This window comes from Procambarus clarkii, chromosome 58, assembly GCF_040958095.1.
Source record: "Procambarus clarkii isolate CNS0578487 chromosome 58, FALCON_Pclarkii_2.0, whole genome shotgun sequence".
Classification (NCBI taxonomy): Eukaryota; Metazoa; Arthropoda; class Malacostraca; order Decapoda; family Cambaridae; genus Procambarus; species Procambarus clarkii.
Window position 1 is genome coordinate 8,662,232 of NC_091207.1, and position 21,664 is coordinate 8,683,895.

Consider the following 21,664-nt stretch of genomic DNA (forward strand, 5'->3'; position numbering starts at 1 on the left):
AGTTATGTCCCTTATGTGTAGTGGAAGAGTGTTGAACAGTCTCGGGCCTCTGATGTTGATAGTTCTCTCTTGAACACTGTGAGGGGTCGGCCAGTTATGTCCCTTATGTGTAGTGGAAGCGTGTTGAACAGTCTCAGGCCTCTGATGTTGATAGTTCTCTCTTGAACACTGTGAGGGGTCGGCCAGTTATGCCCCTTATGTGTAGTGGAAGCGTGTTGAACAGTCTCGGGCCTCTGATGTTGATAGTTCTCTCTTGAACACTGTGAGGGGTCGGCCAGTTATGTCCCTTATGTGTAGTGGAAGCGTGTTGAACAGTCTCGGACCTCTGATGTTGATAGTTCTCTCTTGAACACTGTGAGGGGTCGGCCAGTTATGTCCCTTATGTGTAGCGGAAGCGTGTTGAACAGTCTCGGGCCTCTGATGTTGATAGTTCTCTCTTGAACACTGTGAGGGGGTCGGCCAGTTATGTCCCTTATGTGTAGTGGAAGCGTGTTGAACAGTCTCGGGCCTCTGATGTTGATAGTTCTCTCTTGAACACTGTGAGGGGTCGGCCAGTTATGCCCCTTATGTGTAGTGGAAGCGTGTTGAACAGTCTCGGACCTCTGATGTTGATAGTTCTCTCTTGAACACTGTGAGGGGTCGGCCAGTTATGACCCTTATGTGTAGTGGAAGCGTGTTGAACAGTCTCGGGCCTCTGATGTTGATAGTTCTCTCTTGAACACTGTGAGGGGTCGACCAGTTATGTCCCTTATGTGTAGTGGAAGCGTGTTGAACAGTCTCGGGCCTCTGATGTTGATAGTTCTCTCTTGAACACTGTGAGGGGTCGACCAGTTATGTCCCTTATGTGTAGTGGAAGCGTGTTGAACAGTCTCAGGCCTCTGATGTTGATAGTTCTCTCTTGAACACTGTGAGGGGTCGACCAGTTATGTCCCTTATGTGTAGTGGAAGCGTGTTGAACAGTCTCAGGCCTCTGATGTTGATAGAGTTCTCTCTCAGAGTACCTGTTGCACCTCGGCTTTTCAACGGGGGTATTCTGCACATCCTGCCATGTCTTCTGGTCTCGTGTGATGTTATTTCTGTGTGCAGGTTTGGGATCAGCCCCTCTAATATTTTCCACGTGTAAATTATTATGTATCTCTCCCGCCTGCGCTCAAGGGAGTACAGATTTAGGCTCTTTAGTCGGTCCCAATAGTTTAGGTGTTTTACTGAGTGGATTCTAGCAGTAAAGGGTCTCTGCACGTTCTCCAGGTCAGCAATTTCTCCAGCTTTGAAAGGGGCTGTCATTGTGCAGCAGTATTCCACTCTAGAGAGCACAAGCGTTTTGAAAAGTGTCATCATCGGTATAGCATCTCTAGTGTGAAAAGTTCTTGTTATCCAACCTGTCATTTTTCTTGCAGTTGTGACGGCTACTTTATTGTGTTCTTTAAAGGTAAGGTCTTCCGACATGAGTACACCCAGATCCTTTACATTGCCTTTTCGTTCTATGTTATGATTTGCCTGAGTTTTGTACGTGGTTTCCGTTTTTATATTTTCAATTTTTCCGTAGCTCATGAGCTGGAACTTATCTTCGTTAAACACCATATTATTTTCTGTAGCCCATAGAAAGACCTGATCTACATCTGATTGGAGGTTTGCCGTGTCCTCTATGTTGCCAACTCTCATGAAAATCCTAGTGTCATCTGCAAAGGATGATACAGTGCTATAGGTTGTGTTCTTGTCTATGTCCGAAATGAGGATGAGAAAAACTACTGGAGCAAGCACAGTACCCTGGGGGACTGAGCTCTTCACGGTTGATGGGCTGGATTTTATTTTGTTGACTATTACACATTGGGTTCTGTTAGTCAGGAAATTGTAGATCCATCTGCCTATTTTCCCGGTAATTCCTTTTGAACGCATTTTATGTGCAATAACACCATGGTCACATTTATCAAAAGCTTTTGCGAAATCTGTGTAAATTACATCAGCGTTTTGTTTGTCTTCCATAGCATCTAATGCCATATCATAGTGGTCCAGCAACTGCGACAGGCAAGAGCGCCCTGTTCTGAAACCATGTTGTCCGGGGTTATGGAGTTGCTGTGATTCCATGTATTTTGTGATCTTACTTCTTAGTACTCTCTCAAAGATTTTTATGATGTGCGATGTTAGTGCTATCGGTCTGTAATTTTTTGCCTCTGCCTTATTTCCTCCTTTATGAAGTGGTGCTATCTCTGCTGTTTTTAGTATGTCAGGGATAACGCCAGTATCTAGGCTTTGTCTCCACAGAATGTGAAGGGCCTGCGATAGTGGTTTTTTACAGTTCTTGATGAATATGGAGTTCCAAGAATCCGGGCCTGGTGCAGAGTGCATAGGCATACTGTTTATGGCTTCTTCAAAATCCAGTGGGGATAGGGTGACGTCTGATATATGATTTGATGTTGGTATCATATCCATGAAAAATTCATCAAAAAACCCCAATGAAACCCAATTGATAACCCATGAAAAATTCATGGGTTATCAATCTTTGGTGCGTTTAATGGCTCACTGAAAACAGAGTCGTACTGCTTCCTCAGTAGCTCGCTCATTTCTTTGTTGTCATCGGTGAAAGTTCCATCTCCCTTTCGCAGGGGCCCGATACTAGATGTGGTTTTTTATCTTGATTTTGCATAGGAGAAAAAATATTTCGGATTTCTCTCTATTTCACTGATGGCCTTTTGCTCTCTTTGCCTCTCCTGGGTTTTGTATGATTCTTGTAGCTTGAGTTCAATTGTTTCTATTTCTCTACCTAACCTTCTTCGCCGTTCTTGAGATAGGGTGCGACTCTCAAGTTGTTCCGCGATTTGTTTTCTTCGCCTATATAGGGAACGACGTTCCCGTTCCAATCTGCATCTCTTCCTCTTTTTTCTTAGGGGTATGCGGTTTGAACATATTTCTAGTGCTACTGAGCTTATTTTTTCCAGGCACTGGTTCAGGTTTGCATTTTCTAGCTGTTCTTCCCAGTTTATTTCTGTGAAGTCCTGGTTTATTTGCTCCCAGTTTATCTGTTTATTATTGAAGTTGAATTTGCTGAAATCTCCTCCACCGGGAATCTGGACTGGTTTTGAAGGTCTACTCCCCATGCTTGTCATAACTTCAATTAAGTTGTGATCTGAGTAACAGGTATTTGTAATCATTATGTTCCTGATCAATTCATCATTATTAGTGAAAATGAGGTCCAGCGTGTTCTCCTTCCTAGTTGGTTCTACTATTTGCTGGTTTAAGTCAAACCTGTCGCACATCCGTAGCAGGTCATTTGCATGTACCTGTTCATTTAGGCTACTTCCTGGTATTCTTTCTGATATTACTGTATTAGCCAGGTGCTTCCATTTCAGGTGCCGTAGGTTGAAGTCCCCAAGCAGGATGATGTTCGGAGCTGGATTTGTGAGGTTTTCCAAGCAGTGTTCTATTTTCATTAGTTGGTCTTTAAACTGCTGAGGGTTTGCCTCCGGTGACTTATATACAAGGACAATAACTACATTTAGAATCTCTATTTTGATTATCAGCACTTCCACCATATCATTTGAGGTGTTTAGCAGCTCAGTACAGATGAGTGTGTCTTTGATGTAGAGGCTGACCCCACCCTGAAGCCGGTGTTTCCTATCACATCTGAAAAGATTGTTCTCTGTAAACCATATTTCACCATCATGGTAGTCCTTTGTGTGAGTTTCCGTTAGGGCTGCAAACACTGCATTTGCCTCATGAAGGAGACCATCTATAAATTGAACTTTGTTGGTTTTGCGTGTTTTTATACCCTGGATGTTGGCAAATATAAATGATGTTATCGTGTTAGTGGAAGTGCTGGAAGCCTTACTTGGTGTTAATATCTGAGGCTCTGGTAAGGTGGCCACTGTGTTTGCGTCCAGGGTGTGTTGTTTTGGAAGTGATTCGTCCAGTTCTGATAGTAGGACGGGTGTTGTCTGGTGTAGTACCTGTGTGCTTGTTGATAATTTGTATTCCAGTCTTGTGGGTATCTCCCTTCCCCTCTGTAATCCTGTAGTGGTTCCATCTGACTGTTCCTCTCTCTTATATTTACTACTCTGTTTCTGCCTTCCTCTAAAAAATTTCCAGTAGTGTCATATTGATCTTCCCGTCTATAACGCTCTGTATCTCTCACATGGAATTCCGGACACTGAAGATTGTAGCATTTTTTGTTCCTAATTGAAAATTGACATAATTTAGGGTGGAAGTATCTACACCCTGTTCCAAAACGGCATGTACCCCTCGCCAACATGTTCCTGCATTTTCGAGGATGCAGAAAATGGCATTTTGCTCCTAATTTTCCATATTTGCATATTCCTTTAGCGTAGAATTTGCAAATGTGTTCCGGTTTTGCGTTTTTCAAGGTATTTATATCTGTGACTGTCTTGTCTACCTCTTTATTGGAGCTATCTCCGTTTTTCGTCCCAATTCCTTCATCTATGCACTCTGTCTCACTGTTGCTCTCATCGTTTATATTATCTGGTTCTGCAATATTGCTGTTATTTTGTACCACAATACCCTCTTCCTCCACACTACTGCTGCGGTTCTCCAAACTATCTGTTCCTGAGTTTTGGTCTTTATCCAATGTTGTCTTTTCCCAGTCCGCATATATCACTGGTAGCCTGTCTGTGAATGATAATCTCTGTGACTCGGGAATGTTTTTCATCAGTTTAGTTATGTTCTCTAACATTAATCTGTCATCTTTGCAAACCCAGTAAATTCCTTGCCTTTTTATGCATCCTGGAGCTAATTCTGTACAGCCCAGGTGGAATCTTATGTTACAGATGCAGCACGTTACGCCTGCATTACGTCTTCCCAGTACTCCCCAACACTCGCCACACCTCTCCATTGTCTGGTGTATTGTGTTGTATTTGAGAGTCACTGTATGGATCACTTGTTGATGTCAGTCCTTTTAACTCTTTATAAAATTATATATATATATATTTATATGTTTAATATTTATAATATTATATGTATACCGTATATTTGTAATATTATGTATGTTATTTTTTTTTTTTGGTGGTGACAACAGTCACGGTGACAACAGTCACGGTGACAACAGTCACGGTGACAACAGTCACGGTGACAACAGTCACGGTGACAACAGTCACGGTGACAACAGTCACGGTGACAACAGTCACGGTGACAACAGTCACGGTGACAACAGTCACGTTGACAACAGTCACGGTACCAACAGTCACGGTGACAACAGTCACGGTGACAACAGTCACGGTGACAACACTCACGGTGACAACACTCACGGTGACAACAGTCACGGTGACAACACTCACGGTGACAACAGTCACGGTGACAACAGTCACGGTGACAACAGTCACGGTGACAACAGTCACGGTGACAACACTCACGGTGACAACACTCACGGTGACAACAGTCACGGTGACAACAGTCACGGTGACAACAGTCACGGTGACAACAGTCACGGTGACAACAGTCACGGTGACAACACTCACGGTGACAACAGTCACGGTGACAACAGTCACGGTGACAACAGTCACGGTGACAACACTCACGGTGACAACACTCACGGTGACAACAGTCACGGTGACAACAGTCACGGTGACAACAGTCACGGTGACAACACTCACGGTGACAACACTCACGGTGACAACAGTCACGGTGACAACAGTCACGGTGACAACACCGTACTGTGTGAACCAGTCTTCACAGTACAGTGATTACCTCCAGCCAACAAACCCAATATTAAACCACCTGATAGTTAAACTATTGATGATGGTTAGACAGCATATTACAGTCCCAGTTTACTTATAAACTGCCGATGTGAACCGTTGTGCTAAACGGAGAATATTCTCTAGTTATAACTTTATTCAATTACAATTCGGTGCTTTTAACTATAAAGTCAATGTTTAACTCGTTTTATTTCAAAATGTCTGAAGAATTTGGTTGTCTGTAAATGTAATTCTATGGGACACTGAAGTAACTTAACCTAACTAAACCTTAACCTAACATACCCTAACCTAACCTTAACCTAATCTAACCATGGGAAAGGGAGTAGCGAGAGAGAGAGAGAGAGAGAGAGAGAGAGAGAGAGAGAGAGAGAGAGAGAGAGAGAGAGAGAGAGAGAGAGAGAGAGAGAGAGAGAGAGAGGAAGACAGAGAGAGAGAGAGAGGAAGACAGAGAGAGAGAGAGAGAGAGAGAGAGAGAGAGAGAGAGAGAGAGAGAGAGAGAGAGAGAGAGAGAGAGAGGAAGAGACAGAGAGAGAGAGAGAGGAAGACAGAGAGAGAGAGAGAGAGGAAGACAGAGAGAGAGAGAGAGGAAGACAGAGAGAGAGAGAGAGAGAGAGAGAGAGAGAGAGAGAGAGAGAGAGAGAGAGAGAGAGAGAGAGAGAGAGAGAGAGAGAGAGAGAGAGAGAGAGAGAAACCTGGTAGCACATCTGGAGAGAAGGGACTTCGTGACAAATCGCCAACATGGGTTCAGGGAGGGTAAATCTTGCCTGACTGGCTTAATAGAATTCTACGACCAGGTGACAAAGATTAAGCAAGAAAGAGAGGGCTGGGCGGACTGCATTTCCTTGGATTGTCGGAAAGCCTTTGACACAGTGCTGCATAAGAGGCTGGTACATAAGCTGGAGAGACAGGCAGGTGTAGCTGGTAAGGTGCTCCAGTGGATAAGGGAGTACCTAAGCAATAGGAAGCAGAGAGTTACGGTGAGGGGTGAGACCTCCGATTGGCGTGAAGTCACCAGTGGAGTCCCACAGGGCTCTGTACTCGGTTCTATCTTGGTTCTGATATATGTAAATGATCTCCCAGAGGGTATAGATTCATTTCTCTCAATGTTTGCTGGGTGTGTCAACACTGTCACTGTTTGGATTTTGGTCCAATCCAAAATTATATATAGGATTAAGACAGAGAAGGACGGCTTGAGGCTTCAAGAAGACCTAAACAAGCTGCAGGAATGGTCGAACAAATGGTTGTTAGAGTTTAACCCAAGCAAATGTAATGTAATGAAGATAGGGGTAGGAAGCAGGAGACCAGATACAAGGTACTATTTGGGAGATGAAATACTTCAAGAGTCAGAGAGAGAGAAAGACTTGGGGGTTGATATCACGCCAGACCTGTCTCCTGCAGCTCATATCGAGAGGATAACATCAGCGGCATATGCCAGGCTGGCCAACATACGAACGGCCTTTAGAAACTTGTTTAAGGAATCATTCAGAACTTTGTATACCACATATGTCACACCAATCCTGGAGTATGCAGCCCCAGCATGGAGTCCATATCTAGTTAAGGATAAGACTAAACTGGAAAGGTTCAAAGGTTTGCCACCAGACTAGTACCCGAGCTGAGAGGTATGAGCTACAAGGAGAGACTACGGGAATTAAACCTCATTTCGCTAGAAGACAGAAGAGTTAGGGGGGACATGATCACCACATTAAAGATTCTCAGAGGAATTGGTAGGGGGTAGATAAAGACAGACTATTTAATACAAGGGACACACGCAGAAGGGGACACAGGTGGAAACTGAGTGCCCAAATGAGCCACAGAGATATTAGAAAGAACTTTTTTAGTGTCAGAGTGGTTGACAAATGGAATGCATTAGGAAGTGATGTGGTGGAGGCTGACTCCATACACAGTTTCAAGTGTAGAAATGATAGAGCCCAATAGGCTCAGGAACCTGTACACCTGTTGATTGACGGTTGAGAGGCGGGACCAAAGAGCCAGAGCTCAACCCCCGCAAGCACAAATAGGTAAGTGCTACTTACTATAGGTAAGTACACACACACACACAGAGGGAGGGGGGGGGGGGAGGTTGTGGTGAATGGAGCACTTATGAATGAGAGGGCCGGTGTGTGTGTGTGGGGGGGGGGGGGGAGACTGGCCTACTTGGCCCAACTGTGAGCAGCTCCACCCTCCCTTAGCTCACTACTAGACACACTTGTAGTGTGTCACCACAGTGTAGTGTGTCACCACAGTGTAGTGTGTCACCACAGTGTAGTGTGTCACCACAGTGTAGTGTGTCACCACAGTGTAGTGTGTCACCACAGTGTAGCGTGTCACCACAGTGTAGTGTGTCACCCACAGTGTAGTGTGTCACCCACAGTGTAGTGTGTCACCACAGTGTAGTGTGTCACCACAGTGTAGTGTGTCACCCACAGTGTAGTGTGTGTCACCCACAGTGAAGTGTGTCACCCTCAGTGTAGTGTGTCACCCACAGTGTAGTGTGTCACCCTCAGTGAAGTGTGTCACCCTCAGTGTAGTGTGTGTCACCCACAGTGAAGTGTGTCACCCTCAGTGTAGTGTGTCACCCACAGTGTAGTGTGTCACCCTCAGTGAAGTGTGTCACCCTCAGTGTAGTGTGTGTCACCCACAGTGAAGTGTGTCACCCTCAGTGTAGTGTGTCACCCACAGTGTAGTGTGTCACCCTCAGTGTAGTGTGTCACCCTCAGTGTAGTGTGTCACCCACAGTGTAGTGTGTGTCACCCACAGTGAAGTGTGTCACCCTCAGTGTAGTGTGTCACCCACAGTGTAGTGTGTCACCCTCAGTGTAGTGTGTCACCCACAGTGTAGTGTGTGTCACCCACAGTGTAGTGTGTCACCCTCAGTGTAGTGTGTCACCCACAGTGTAGTGTGTCACCCACAGTGTAGTGTGTCACCCACAGTGTAGTGTGTCACCCACAGTGTAGTGTGTCACCCACAGTGTAGTGTGTCACCCACAGTGTAGTGTGTCACCCACAGTGTAGTGTGTCACCCACAGTGTAGTGTGTCACCCACAGTGTAGTGTGTCACCCACAGTGTAGTGTGTCACCCACAGTGTAGTGTCACCACAGTGTAGTGTGTCACCCACAGTGTAGTGTGTCACCCACAGTGTAGTGTGTCACCCACAGTGTAGTGTGTCACCCACAGTGTAGTGTGTCACCCACAGTGTAGTGTGTCACCACAGTGTAGTGTGTCACCCACAGTGTAGTGTGTCACCACAGTGTAGTGTGTCACCCACAGTGTAGTGTGTCACCCACAGTGTAGTGTGTCACCCACAGTGTAGTGTGTCACCCTCAGTGTAGTGTGTCACCCACAGTGTAGTGTGTCACCCACAGTGTAGTGTGTCACCACAGTGTAGTGTGTCACCACAGTGTAGTGTGTCACCCACAGTGTAGTGTGTCACCCACAGTGTAGTGTGTCACCCACAGTGTAGTGTGTCACCCACAGTGTAGTGTGTCACCCACAGTGTAGTGTGTCACCCACAGTGTAGTGTGTCACCCACAGTGTAGTGTGTCACCCACAGTGTAGTGTGTCACCCACAGTGTAGTGTGTCACCCACAGTGTAGTGTGTCACCCACAGTGTAGTGTGTCACCCACAGTGTAGTGTGTCACCCACAGTGTAGTGTGTGTCACCCACAGTGTAGTGTGTCACCACAGTGTAGTGTGTCACCCACAGTGTAGTGTGTCACCCACAGTGTAGTGTGTCACCCACAGTGTAGTGTGTCACCCACAGTGTAGTGTGTCACCCACAGTGTAGTGTGTCACCCACAGTGTAGTGTGTCACCCACAGTGTAGTGTGTCACCCACAGTGTAGTGTGTGTCACCCACAGTGTAGTGTGTCACCCACAGTGCAGTGTGTCACCCACAGTGTAGTGTGTCACCCACAGTGTAGTGTGTCACCCACAGTGTAGTGTGTCACCCACAGTGTAGTGTGTGTCACCCACAGTGTAGTGTGTCACCACAGTGTAGTGTGTCACCACAGTGTAGTGTGTCACCACAGTGTAGTGTGTCACCCACAGTGTAGTGTGTCACCACAGTGTAGTGTGTCACCCACAGTGTAGTGTGTCACCCACAGTGTAGTGTGTCACCCACAGTGTAGTGTGTCACCCACAGTGTAGTGTGTCACCCACAGTGTAGTGTGTCACCCAGTGTAGTGTGTCACTCACAGTGTAGTGTGTCACCCACAGTGTAGTGTGTCACCCACAGTGTAGTGTGTCACCCACAGTGTAGTGTGTCACCCACAGTGTAGTGTGTCACCCAGTGTAGTGTGTCACCCACAGTGTAGTGTGTGTCACCCACAGTGTAGTGTGTCACCACAGTGTAGTGTGTGTCACCCACAGTGTAGTGTGTCACCACAGTGTAGTGTGTCACCACAGTGTAGTGTGTCACCACAGAGTAGTGTGTCACCCACAGTGTAGTGTGTCACCACAGTGTAGTGTGTCACCCACAGTGTAGTGTGTCACCCACAGTGTAGTGTGTCACCCACAGTGTAGTGTGTGTCACCCACAGTGTAGTGTGTCACCCACAGTGTAGTGTGTCACCCACAGTGTAGTGTGTCACCCGCAGTGTAGTGTGTCACCCACTGTGTAGTGTGTCACCCACAGTGTAGTGTGTCACCCACAGTGTAGTGTGTCACCCACAGTGTAGTGTGTGTCACCCACAGTGTAGTGTGTCACCACAGTGTAGTGTGTCACCACAGTGTAGTGTGTCACCACAGTGTAGTGTGTCACCCACAGTGTAGTGTGTCACCCACAGTGTAGTGTGTCACCCACAGTGTAGTGTGTCACCCACAGTGTAGTGTGTCACCCACAGTGTAGTGTGTCACCCACAGTGTAGTGTGTGTCACCCACAGTGTAGTGTGTCACCCACAGTGTAGTGTGTCACCCACAGTGCAGTGTGTCACCCACAGTGTAGTGTGTCACCCACAGTGTAGTGTGTCACCCACAGTGTAGTGTGTCACCCACAGTGTAGTGTGTCACCCACAGTGTAGTGTGTGTCACCCACAGTGTAGTGTGTCACCACAGTGTAGTGTGTGTCACCCACAGTGTAGTGTGTCTCCACAGTGTAGTGTGTCACCACAGTGTAGTGTGTCACCACAGTGTAGTGTGTCACCCACAGTGTAGTGTGTCACCCACAGTGTAGTGTGTCACCCACAGTGTAGTGTGTCACCCACAGTGTAGTGTGTCACCCACAGTGTAGTGTGTCACCCACAGTGCAGTGTGTGTCACCCACAGTGTAGTGTGTCACTCACAGTGTAGTGTGTCACCCACAGTGCAGTGTGTCCCCCACAGTGTAGTGTGTCACCCACAGTGTAGTGTGTCACCCACAGTGTAGTGTGTCACCCACAGTGTAGTGTGTCACCCACAGTGTAGTGTGTCACCCACAGTGTAGTGTGTCACCCACAGTGTAGTGTGTCACCACAGTGTAGTGTCACCCACAGTGTAGTGTGTCACCACAGTGTAGTGTGTCACCCACAGTGTAGTGTGTGTCACCCACAGTGTAGTGTGTCACCCACAGTGTAGTGTGTCACCCACAGTGTAGTGTGTCACCCACAGTGTAGTGTGTGTCACCCACAGTGTAGTGTGTCACCCACAGTGTAGTGTGTCACCCACAGTGTAGTGTGTCACCCACAGTGTAGTGTGTGTCACCCACAGTGTAGTGTGTCACCCACAGTGTAGTGTGTGTCACCCACAGTGTAGTGTCACCACAGTGTAGTGTGTCACCCACAGTGTAGTGTGTCACCCACAGTGTAGTGTGTCACCCACAGTGTAGTGTGTCACCCACAGTGTAGTGTGTCACCCACAGTGTAGTGTGTGTCACCTACAGTGTAGTGTGTGTCACCCACAGTGTAGTGTCACCCACAGTGTAGTGTGTCACCCACAGTGTAGTGTGTCACCACAGTGTAGTGTGTGTCACCCACAGTGTAGTGTCACCCACAGTGTAGTGTGTCACCCACAGTGCAGTGTGTCACCCACAGTGTAGTGTGTCACCACAGTGTAGTGTGTCACCCACAGTGTAGTGAGTCACCACAGTGCTCCTCTGGTGCAGCCTTACTTACACAACAGTTGAGTTGACCTGTAACGGCGGCGGGGGGGGGAGGGGGTGGTAAAGATAATCAGAACAAAGTAAAGGAAGAAGGAGAGAGGAGGAGGGAGGAGAAGAGAGGAGAAGAGAGGGGATGGGTGATAGAACATGGGAGGAGGTTGAGGCAGGAACTGAGGTGGGGAAGAGGTGAGCGGGAATAGAAAACGGGAAGCGAACGGGGAGAGGGGAGGCAGGAGGGAGAGAATGAAGGAGGAGGAGTAGAGTGATGTAGGAGTGATGTAGGAGGGATAAGAAGGGATAAGAAGGGAAAAGGGAGAGTGGACTGACTTTACTACATCTATACTATAATGTTATACTATACTGATATTCCAAGATGTTCTGATGTTTGCTGCCACCACCTCTCATTGACTCTTACTTCACTTCCACTTAAACAATGCGACAGGAACACTGCTTAATTTACTTATCTCTCACGTGTTCATCTGGATATCTCTCTAGCCTTAACTCTCACTTGAGGGGACCTTGATTCAAAAAGAGGACTAAACAAAAGCCAAGCTTGTTCTTCTACACATAGATATTTATTAATCAAATTTCAAATTATTTTTTACATATTATTTACCAAATTGAAAGGGGTGGGGGTGGGGGGGGGGGTGATCAGCCACTCCATACATGGCTAAATGTTTCAGCTCTTCACCACTAAGACACCCAATTAAGACAATGCATTGTTGAGGTTATCTTGAGATGATTTCGGGGCTTTTAGTGTCCCCGCGGCCCGGTCCTCGACCAGGCCTCCACCCCCAGGAAGCAGCCCGTGACAGCTGACTAACACCCAGGTACCTATTTTACTGCTAGGTAATTACTGACACTCTCACCTCACAACTCAGACGGATACACCCTGAGGGTGCCTGGGGGTGTCACCCGTCAGGGTGGGAAGACTGGCTGGTCACCTTCTCTCTGTACAAGGCGGTTGCTAACAGTACACAAGGCCCTCTTTGTTACGTACTCTTTGTTAGCCCTCTTTGTTATTTGTTATCATTTTATTAATTCTAATAGAATTTACCTACTTAAAATTATCTGTTAGATTAAGGACCTGCCCGAAACGCTGCGCGTACTAGTGGCTTTACAAGAGTGTAATTACTGTACTATACTATGTATTCTCACAAACCCAATGTACCTTCTTGTATATATATAAATAAATAAAATAGATACTCCCAACAGCACAAGCTAGGCTGGCTCACTCTTCCACTACCACCTCCCTCGCGACTAACGCACACACACATACACACATACACACACACACACACACACACACACACACACACACACACACACACACACACACACACACACACACACACACATACACATACACACACACACACACACACACACACACGTGGCGAGGATACGTGGAGAGCCAAACTACTGGAGGTGGCGACTAGAAACTTCTTAACCCAGCATGTCAGTGAACCCACAAGGATGAGAGGAAACGACGAACCAGCGAGACTCGACCTGGTTTTCACCCTGAACGACTCTGACATAAGAGAAATCAGTTTTGAGGACCCAGTAGGAATGAGCGACCACAGTGTATTGGTGTTTGAGTACCTGATTGAAGAAGGGTTATTGAACTCGAGAAGGGATACCGAAACCAAAAGGTTAGCATACCGAAAGGGAAACTATGAGGAGATAAGAAAATGCCTAGCAGATATAGCATGAGAAACAGAGCTCAGGGAAAAGACGGCCCAAGATATGATGGAATACATCACGCAAAAATGCAAGGATGCAGCAAACAAGTTTGTCCCAGTCCAAAAGGAAAACAGTGAAATGAAGATGAGAAACCCATGGTTTAATCAGAGATGTAGGCTAGCTAAGCAGCAAAGTAAAAGGGCATGGAGCAACTATAGGAATAACAGGACACTGGAGAGCAGAGAAAGATACCAGAATGCCAGGAATGAATATGTCAGGATGAGAAGAGAGGCAGAAAGACAATACGAAAATGACATCGCAAGCAAGGCAAAGACTCAGCCTAAATTGCTGCATAGCCACATCAGGAGAAAAACAACAGTAAAGGAACAGGTTATGAAATTAAGGTTAGGGGCAGAAGGATTCACTACAAACGACAAGGAAGTGTGTGAGGAACTGAATAAGAAATTCCAGGAGGTCTTCACCTTGGAGCAAGGAGAAATCCCAGAGATAAGAGAGGGAATAGCTAACCAGGAACCACTGGAAGAGTTTGAGATTACCAGCGGGGAAGTAAGGAAGTGTTTACTAGAATTGGATGTGACAAAGGCTATAGGTCCAGATGGAATCTCCCCTTGGATACTAAAGGAAGGAGCAGAAGAACTGTGCCTCCCGCTCTCCATGGTGTATAACAAATCACTGGCAACAGGGGAACTGCCAGAAATTTGGAAAGCAGCTAACGTAGTCCCGATATACAAGAAAGGGGATAGACAGGAGGCACTGAATTACAGACCAGTGTCCCTAACCTGCATACCATGCAAGTTGATGGAGAAGATTGTGCGAAGAAAGCTAGTGGAACATCTGGAGCGAAAGAACTTTGTAACACAGCATCAACATGGATTCAGGGATGGCAGGTCCTGCCTCACAGGGTTACTTGAATTCTACGACCAGGCAACAAAAATAAGGCAAGAAAGAGAAGGGTGGGCAGACTGCATATTTTTGGATTGTCAGAAAGCCTTTGACACAGTGCCACACAAGAGGCTAGTGAAAAAACTGGAGATGCAGGCTGGAGTGAAAGGGAAGGTACTCCGTTGGATACAGGAATACCTAAGTAACAGGAGACAACGAGTCAGTGTGAGGGGTGAGGTCTCAGATTGGCGAGACGTTACGAGTGGAGTACCGCAGGGGTCAGTCCTTGGACCTATACTGTTTCTGATATATGTAAATGATCTTCCAGAGGGTATAGAATCGTTTCTCTCAATGTTTGCCGATGATGCAAAAATTATGAGGAGGATTGAAACTGAGGACGATAGTAGGAGGCTACAAGATGACCTAGACAGACTGAGTGAATGGTCCAACAAATGGCTGTTGAAGTTCAACCCGAGTAAATGCAAAGTAATGAAACTAGGTGGTGGAAATAGGAGGCCAAACACAGGATACAGAATAGGAGATGAAGTACTTAATGAAACGAACAGAGAGAAAGATCTAGGAGTTGATATCACACCAAACCTGTCTCCTGAAGCCCACATAAAAAGAATAACGTCTGCGGCATATGCGAGGCTGGCTAACATCAGAACAGCGTTCAGGAACCTGTGTAAGGAATCATTCAGAATCTTGTACACCACATATGTAAGACCAATCCTGGAGTATGCGGCCCCAGCATGGAGCCCGTACCTTGTCAAGCACAAGACGAAGCTGGAAAAAGTCCAAAGGTATGCCACTAGACTAGTCCCAGAACTAAGAGGCATGAGTTACGAGGAAAGGCTGCGGGAAATGCACCTTACGACACTGGAAGACAGAAGAGTAAGGGGAGACATGATCACAACCTACAAATTCCTCAGAGGAATCGACCGGGTAAACAAGGATAAACTATTCAACACTGGTGGGACGCGAACAAGGGGACACAGGTGGAAACTGAGTACTCACATGAGCCACAGAGACGTTAGAAGGAACTTTTTCAGTGTCAGAGTAGTTAACGGATGGAATGCATTAGGCAGTGATGTGGTGGAGGCTGACTCCATACACAGTTTTAAATGTAGATATGATAGAGCCCAGTAGGCTCAGGAATCTGTACACCAGTTGATTGACAGTTGAGAGGCGGGACCAAAGAGCCAAAGCTCAACCCCCGCAAGCACAAATAGGTGAGTACAAATAGGTGAGTACACACACACACACACACACACACACACACACACACACACAAGCCGGCTGTGTACACCACCACTACACACACACATACACACACACACACACACACACACACACACACACACACACACACACACACACACAAGCCGGCTGTGTACACCACCACTACACACACACACACACATACACACACACACACACACACACACACAAGCCGGCTGTGTACACCACTACTGTAATGATCTGGTGCTCAGTTCATGGCTCTCCCCTTCTCCCCTTCTCCCCTTCTCCCTGTTCATCCGCCCCTTCCCTGTTCCCTCATTCCCCTTCCCTTTTTCCCCTTCCATTCCCTTGCCATAAACTTTTGGGGTCAGGTGTCCTTCCTGGGAGTCCACCCCATGCCTATCCTCTTCCAATCTCCTAATTCCCTAATCCCTCCCTCCAATCGTATCCCTATCCCTTCCAATCCATCTTCCCCTGTCCCCGAGAGCAGTTAGGGTTATTACACAACCCGTTCTCGCAAATTTAATAAGTCAATATTGACTTATTAAATATGTGCATAGGTGACATACTTAACATAATAGATACCCTTAAAAAGATTCATAGAAAACACCGACCTTACCTAACCTACTTAGTATGTTAAGATAAGCATCTTATTTCTTTGTAATTACAATTATTACCTAACCTATAATAGGTATAGGTTAAGTAATAATTGTAATTACGAAGCAATAAGATGCTTATCTTAAGATACTAACAAGGTTAGGTAAGGTCGGTGTTTTCTATGAATCTTTTTAAGGGTATCTATTATGGTTAGTATATCACCTATGCACGTAGTTAATAAGTCAATATTGACTTTACGAATTTGCGAGAACGGGTTGCAACACAATGGTAGCAGCGGTGTTTTCAATAATTCTTTGACAATTATTGAAGCCTCGCGCGTCTGTCCGTTCGGTCATGCTGTGTTGTGAGGGAGTGGAGCCGGGGCCCAGGAGATAGAGTCGACGGTAATCCCATGTCAGTGCGTTGGGCATGTAGTAGGGAATTCTATAGCATCGTGAGGGGCTGGTAGTTTAAGTGTAGGTGCTAAGAGTAGGCGGATAAGGAGGCCGCTATTGTTGGTTGGACGAAGTATTTTACTCAACTTTCTCCAACTAACGAAAGGGTGTTACATGAATACCGTGTAACAAGACCATATTGTAACACCACTATAATGTAACACCACCATATTGTAACACCACTATAATGTAACACCACCATATTGTAACACCACTATAATGTAACACCACCATATTGTAACACCACTATAATGTAACACCACTATATTGTAACACCACTATAATGTAACACCACCATATTGTAACACCACTATAATGTAACACCACCATATTGTGACACCACCATAATGTAACACCACCATATTGTAACACCACTATAATGTAACACCACTATAATGTAACACCACTATAATGTAACACCACCATATTGTAACACCACTATAATGTAACACCACTATAATGTAACACCACTATAATGTAACACCACTATAATGTAACACCACCATATTGTAACACCACTATAATGTAACACCACCATATTGTAACACCACTATAATGTAACACCACCATATTGTAACACCACTATAATGTAACACCACTATAATGTAACACCACTATAATGTAACACCACTATAATGTAACACCACTATAATGTAACACCACTATAATGTAACACCACCATATTGTAACACCACTATAATGTAACACCACCATATTGTAACACCACCATATTGTAACACCACTATAATGTAACACCACCATATTGTAACACCACTATAATGTAACACCACCATATTGTAACACCACCATATTGTAACACCACCATATTGTAACACCACTATAATGTAACACCACCATATTGTAACACCACTATAATGTAACACCACCATATTGTAACACCACCATATTGTAACACCACTATAATGTAACACCATTATAATGTAACACCACCATATTGTAACACCACCATATTGTAACACCACTATAATGTAACACCACTATAATGTAACACCACCATATTGTAACACCACCATATTGTAACACCACTATAATGTAACACCACCATATTGTAACACCACTATAATGTAACACCACCATATTGTAACACCACTATAATGTAACACCACCATATTGTAACACCACTATAATGTAACACCACCATATTGTAACACCACTATAATGTAACACCACCATATTGTAACACCACTATAATGTAACACCACCATATTGTAACACCACTATAATGTAACACCACCATATTGTAACACCACTATAATGTAACACCACCATATTGTAACACCACTATAATGTAACACCACCATATTGTAACACCACTATAATGTAACACCACCATATTGTAACACCACCATATTGTAACACCACTATAATGTAACACCACCATATTGTAACACCACTATAATGTAACACCACCATATTGTAACACCACCATATTGTAACACCACTATAATGTAACACCACTATAATGTAACACCACCATATTGTAACACCACCATATTGTAACACCACTATAATGTAACACCACTATAATGTAACACCACCATATTGTAACACCACCATATAATGTAACACCACCATATTGTAACACCACTATAATGTAACACACCATAATTGTAACACCACTATAATGTAACACCACCATATTGTAACACCACTATAATGTAACACCACCATATTGTAACACCACTATAATGTAACACCACCATATTGTAACACCACTATAATGTAACACCACCATATTGTAACACCACTATAATGTAACACCACCATATTGTAACACCACTATAATGTAACACCACCATATTGTAACACCACTATAATGTAACACCACCATATTGTAACACCACTATAATGTAACACCACTATATTGTAACACCACTATAATGTAACACCACTATATTGTAACACCACTATAATGTAACACCACTATATTGTAACACCACTATAATGTAACACCACCATATTGTAACACCACTATAATGTAAGTAACACCACTATATTGTAACACCACTATAATGTAACACCACCATATTGTAACACCACTATAATGTAACACCACTATATTGTAACACCACTATAATGTAACACCACCATATTGTAACACCACTATAATGTAACACCACTATATTGTAACACCACTATAATGTAACACCACCATATTGTAACACCACTATAATGTAACACCACTATATTGTAACACCACTATAATGTAACACCACTATATTGTAACACCACTATAATGTAACACCACCATATTGTAACACCACCATATTGTAACACCACTATATTGTATATTAAACTAATAATGTAAACACTACTACTTATCCTGAGTAACACTTCCTATCGGTTGCACTTGGTAACACTGTTATGAGCTGACATATGATGGTTACACCGGAACCAAAGGTACACTGCCAACAAGGAAATGCTACACAGGACTAAATAACGCTGCCACCATCTGCCTTGACCATTGAGACTATATCAAGCAACGAGGCAAGAAACATTGCTTGACTTGGAGAGTACTGTCTATGACTGTCATTAATTAAGGGACGGTTGTCAGCCACTATATCCAAAAGGCTAAGAGGATTCAACAATTGACACAGACGGGAAATTTAACACGAGTTTATTGAGAACAAAATTATGCTAATCACCACTTATAAATCCTACTCTAACACTGGCAAAAAGTTAAGAAATTTGGACATGGAACAAAACCTCAGAGATCACACACATTACCATAAGACCTCTGTCTCTCCCTGGTTGTGAGATGTTCTTCACAGACCCGCTCTCGATCCCAGTGTCCCACACTCTGTCCCTAAGTCTCTACAGGACCAAATATATACCCTCGAAAAAGGGGGAGAGGAAGATTTGCTGTTGCTACCTAAATAAAAAATGCCAGGGGGTCGGGCCACACGTGCACAAACACTTAAAAATATTTCAATTAAGCTTGTTTGACATTCACCATACACTCTTCAAGAGAGGAGTTATTAATTACGTGTGTGACTGACCTTTGACCTGGCTAAAAGGGGGAGATCCATGGATGTTTACACATGAGATTCTGGGGTCTAATTCCATTGCAATGTTTGACAAGAGTATCATGAAATATTACATACTTGAAACTATGCTGACTAAGACTAACCCAGGAATTTTTTAATCAACATACAAGATAATCCGGAGGTCATCTGGGCTGACCTCTTGGAGAAGGCTTCCCTGGGTGTGAACTCTCGGGGGGGGGGGGGGGGTCATGCATGTTACAACCACATGCAACAGCAGTTCTTGTTTTTCTTCTAGTCTAACTTTCGACCTGTTGCAGTATTTTCGTAGTGTTGGAATCTAGGTGGTTGCAGTCGCCTAGACTATCTTGAGGTTATCTTGAGATGATTTTGGGGCTTTTTAGTGGCCCCGCGGCCCGGTCCTCGACCAGGCCTCCACCCCCAGGAAGCAGCCCGTGACAGCTGACTAACACCCAGGTACCTATTTTACTGCTAGGTAACAGGGGCATAGGGTGAAAGAAACTCTGCCCGATGTTTCTCGTCGGCGCCTGGGATCGAACCCAGGACCACAGGATCATAAGACCAGCATGCTGTCCGCTAGGCCGACCGACTCCCTACCGACTAGACCGAATTCGCGGGCCGGTAGGGACAGTTATAGGTTAAATCGAGTTTCTCTTCAGTAAACATAAGCATCTCTTGTATATTAAGTTCCCCTTCAATTTAAGTAATCCCCCTTATTAGTTAAGTGTTCCCCCCCTTGTTTAAGTAATTCTCGTTTATAAGTGTTGTTATTTGCCTAAGTATTATTTTTTTTTACATAATATTAATGGAGTCTGGATTTTTGTTTCCGTGTTTTGCAGTATATTAGTTCTCTGAGAGAATGACTAAGGTGAGTGGTTTTACAGTATTTACAAGTGAAGTGAAGTGCAGTGCATTAAAAGTGAAGCAAGTAAGTAATTATCAATAGAAGGCACCAAACCGGGAAGGCTATGTAGCACCATCAAATGTGTGGGACAATCAGAGGGCGCTAAATATCACCAAGGATGCCAATACGAGAACAGAAATGCATAAGGCGAACGATATCAAAAGTATCTGATTCACCATGAATTCTATCGAGGGACAAGTGACCGCGGGGGACGGTCGGAAAGCAAGACACACGCTCGTCCCGGAAGTCAAGACATTAAACAAGGATATGCAAGACAGTAAGAGGGACAATGCAATTTAGACAATAAGGAGCAGGGCGGCACTGCATTAAATGACAGGGAGTTAAGCGAGTATATATATATGGCCAAGACGCAACCGTGCTATTTCCCACCGCCCCATAAAATGGCAGGATTGGGCTACAGGAACACACTACACTTAAGAGTACGCAGTTTGTTACCAACAACTGAAGACCAACAACCCTGCCAACGGGCAAGGATGGAGGAATGAATAACCGGATAAAAGTCGGAAAAAGGAATACCTTTACGGGAAACGGGACAAGAGTGGATAGCTTCTCTAGCGGCAGCATCCCCATGCTCATTTAAAGAAACGTCAACATGGCTGGGAACCCAGCAAAACTCCACGGATTTAAATTTACTAGAGATAAGAAACAGCCAATGTTGAATCTCGACGACAACGGGATGTCCAGGATTAAAGGCCCCGAGAGCCATGAGGGCACTACGAAAGTCAACAACAGTCACAAAGGAGGATTGACAACGAGAAAGCAGGAGATGGAGAGCATGGAGAATAGCATAAAGCTCCGTTGTGAAGATGCTAATCTCCGAAGGGAAGCGACACATATAAGTGCGGTCAGGAAAAACAACAGAGTAGCCCTGGTTGATACCTGGTTGATATATCTGGTAGCCCACACAGTCCATGGACTTAGACCCATCGGTGAAAACAGAAACGGAGCGGGAGTGTGAAGAAAAGTGCTCAAGAAAAAGGCGTTTCAGAACTGTAGGAGGAGTAGAGGCTTTAGTAATGCGGGTCAAGGATGTACAAAACTTCGGAAGGGGGACCTTCC

General features: G+C 44.9%; 2 protein-coding genes across 2 annotated transcripts in view; both read right to left on the reverse strand.

Annotated features, from left to right (window-relative positions):
- Window positions 1-21,664, reverse strand: part of Galphai (G protein alpha i subunit) — a 264,680-nt gene that overhangs the window by 174,999 nt on the left and 68,017 nt on the right. The window lies entirely within an intron of this gene.
- LOC138353514 (uncharacterized) lies at window positions 4,998-21,175 on the reverse strand. The gene is made up of 2 exons (XM_069306494.1): window positions 21,122-21,175; window positions 4,998-5,660 (listed from the first exon to the last, which is right to left on the reverse strand). The coding sequence occupies exons 1-2, from the start codon at window positions 21,173-21,175 to the stop codon at window positions 4,998-5,000; spliced, it is 717 nt and encodes a 238-aa protein (XP_069162595.1).

Excerpts from the sequence above, each read along its gene's own strand:
- LOC138353514 (XM_069306494.1), bottom strand. The coding sequence starts at position 21,175 with ATGGGGATGCTGCCGCTAGAGAAGCTATCCACTCTTGTCCCGTTTCCC. Across the intron at positions 5,661-21,121 it reads TTGTCCCGTTTCCCGTAAAG|TACGGTGTTGTCACCGTGAC; the intron begins GTATTCCTTTTT and ends TGGTTCACACAG.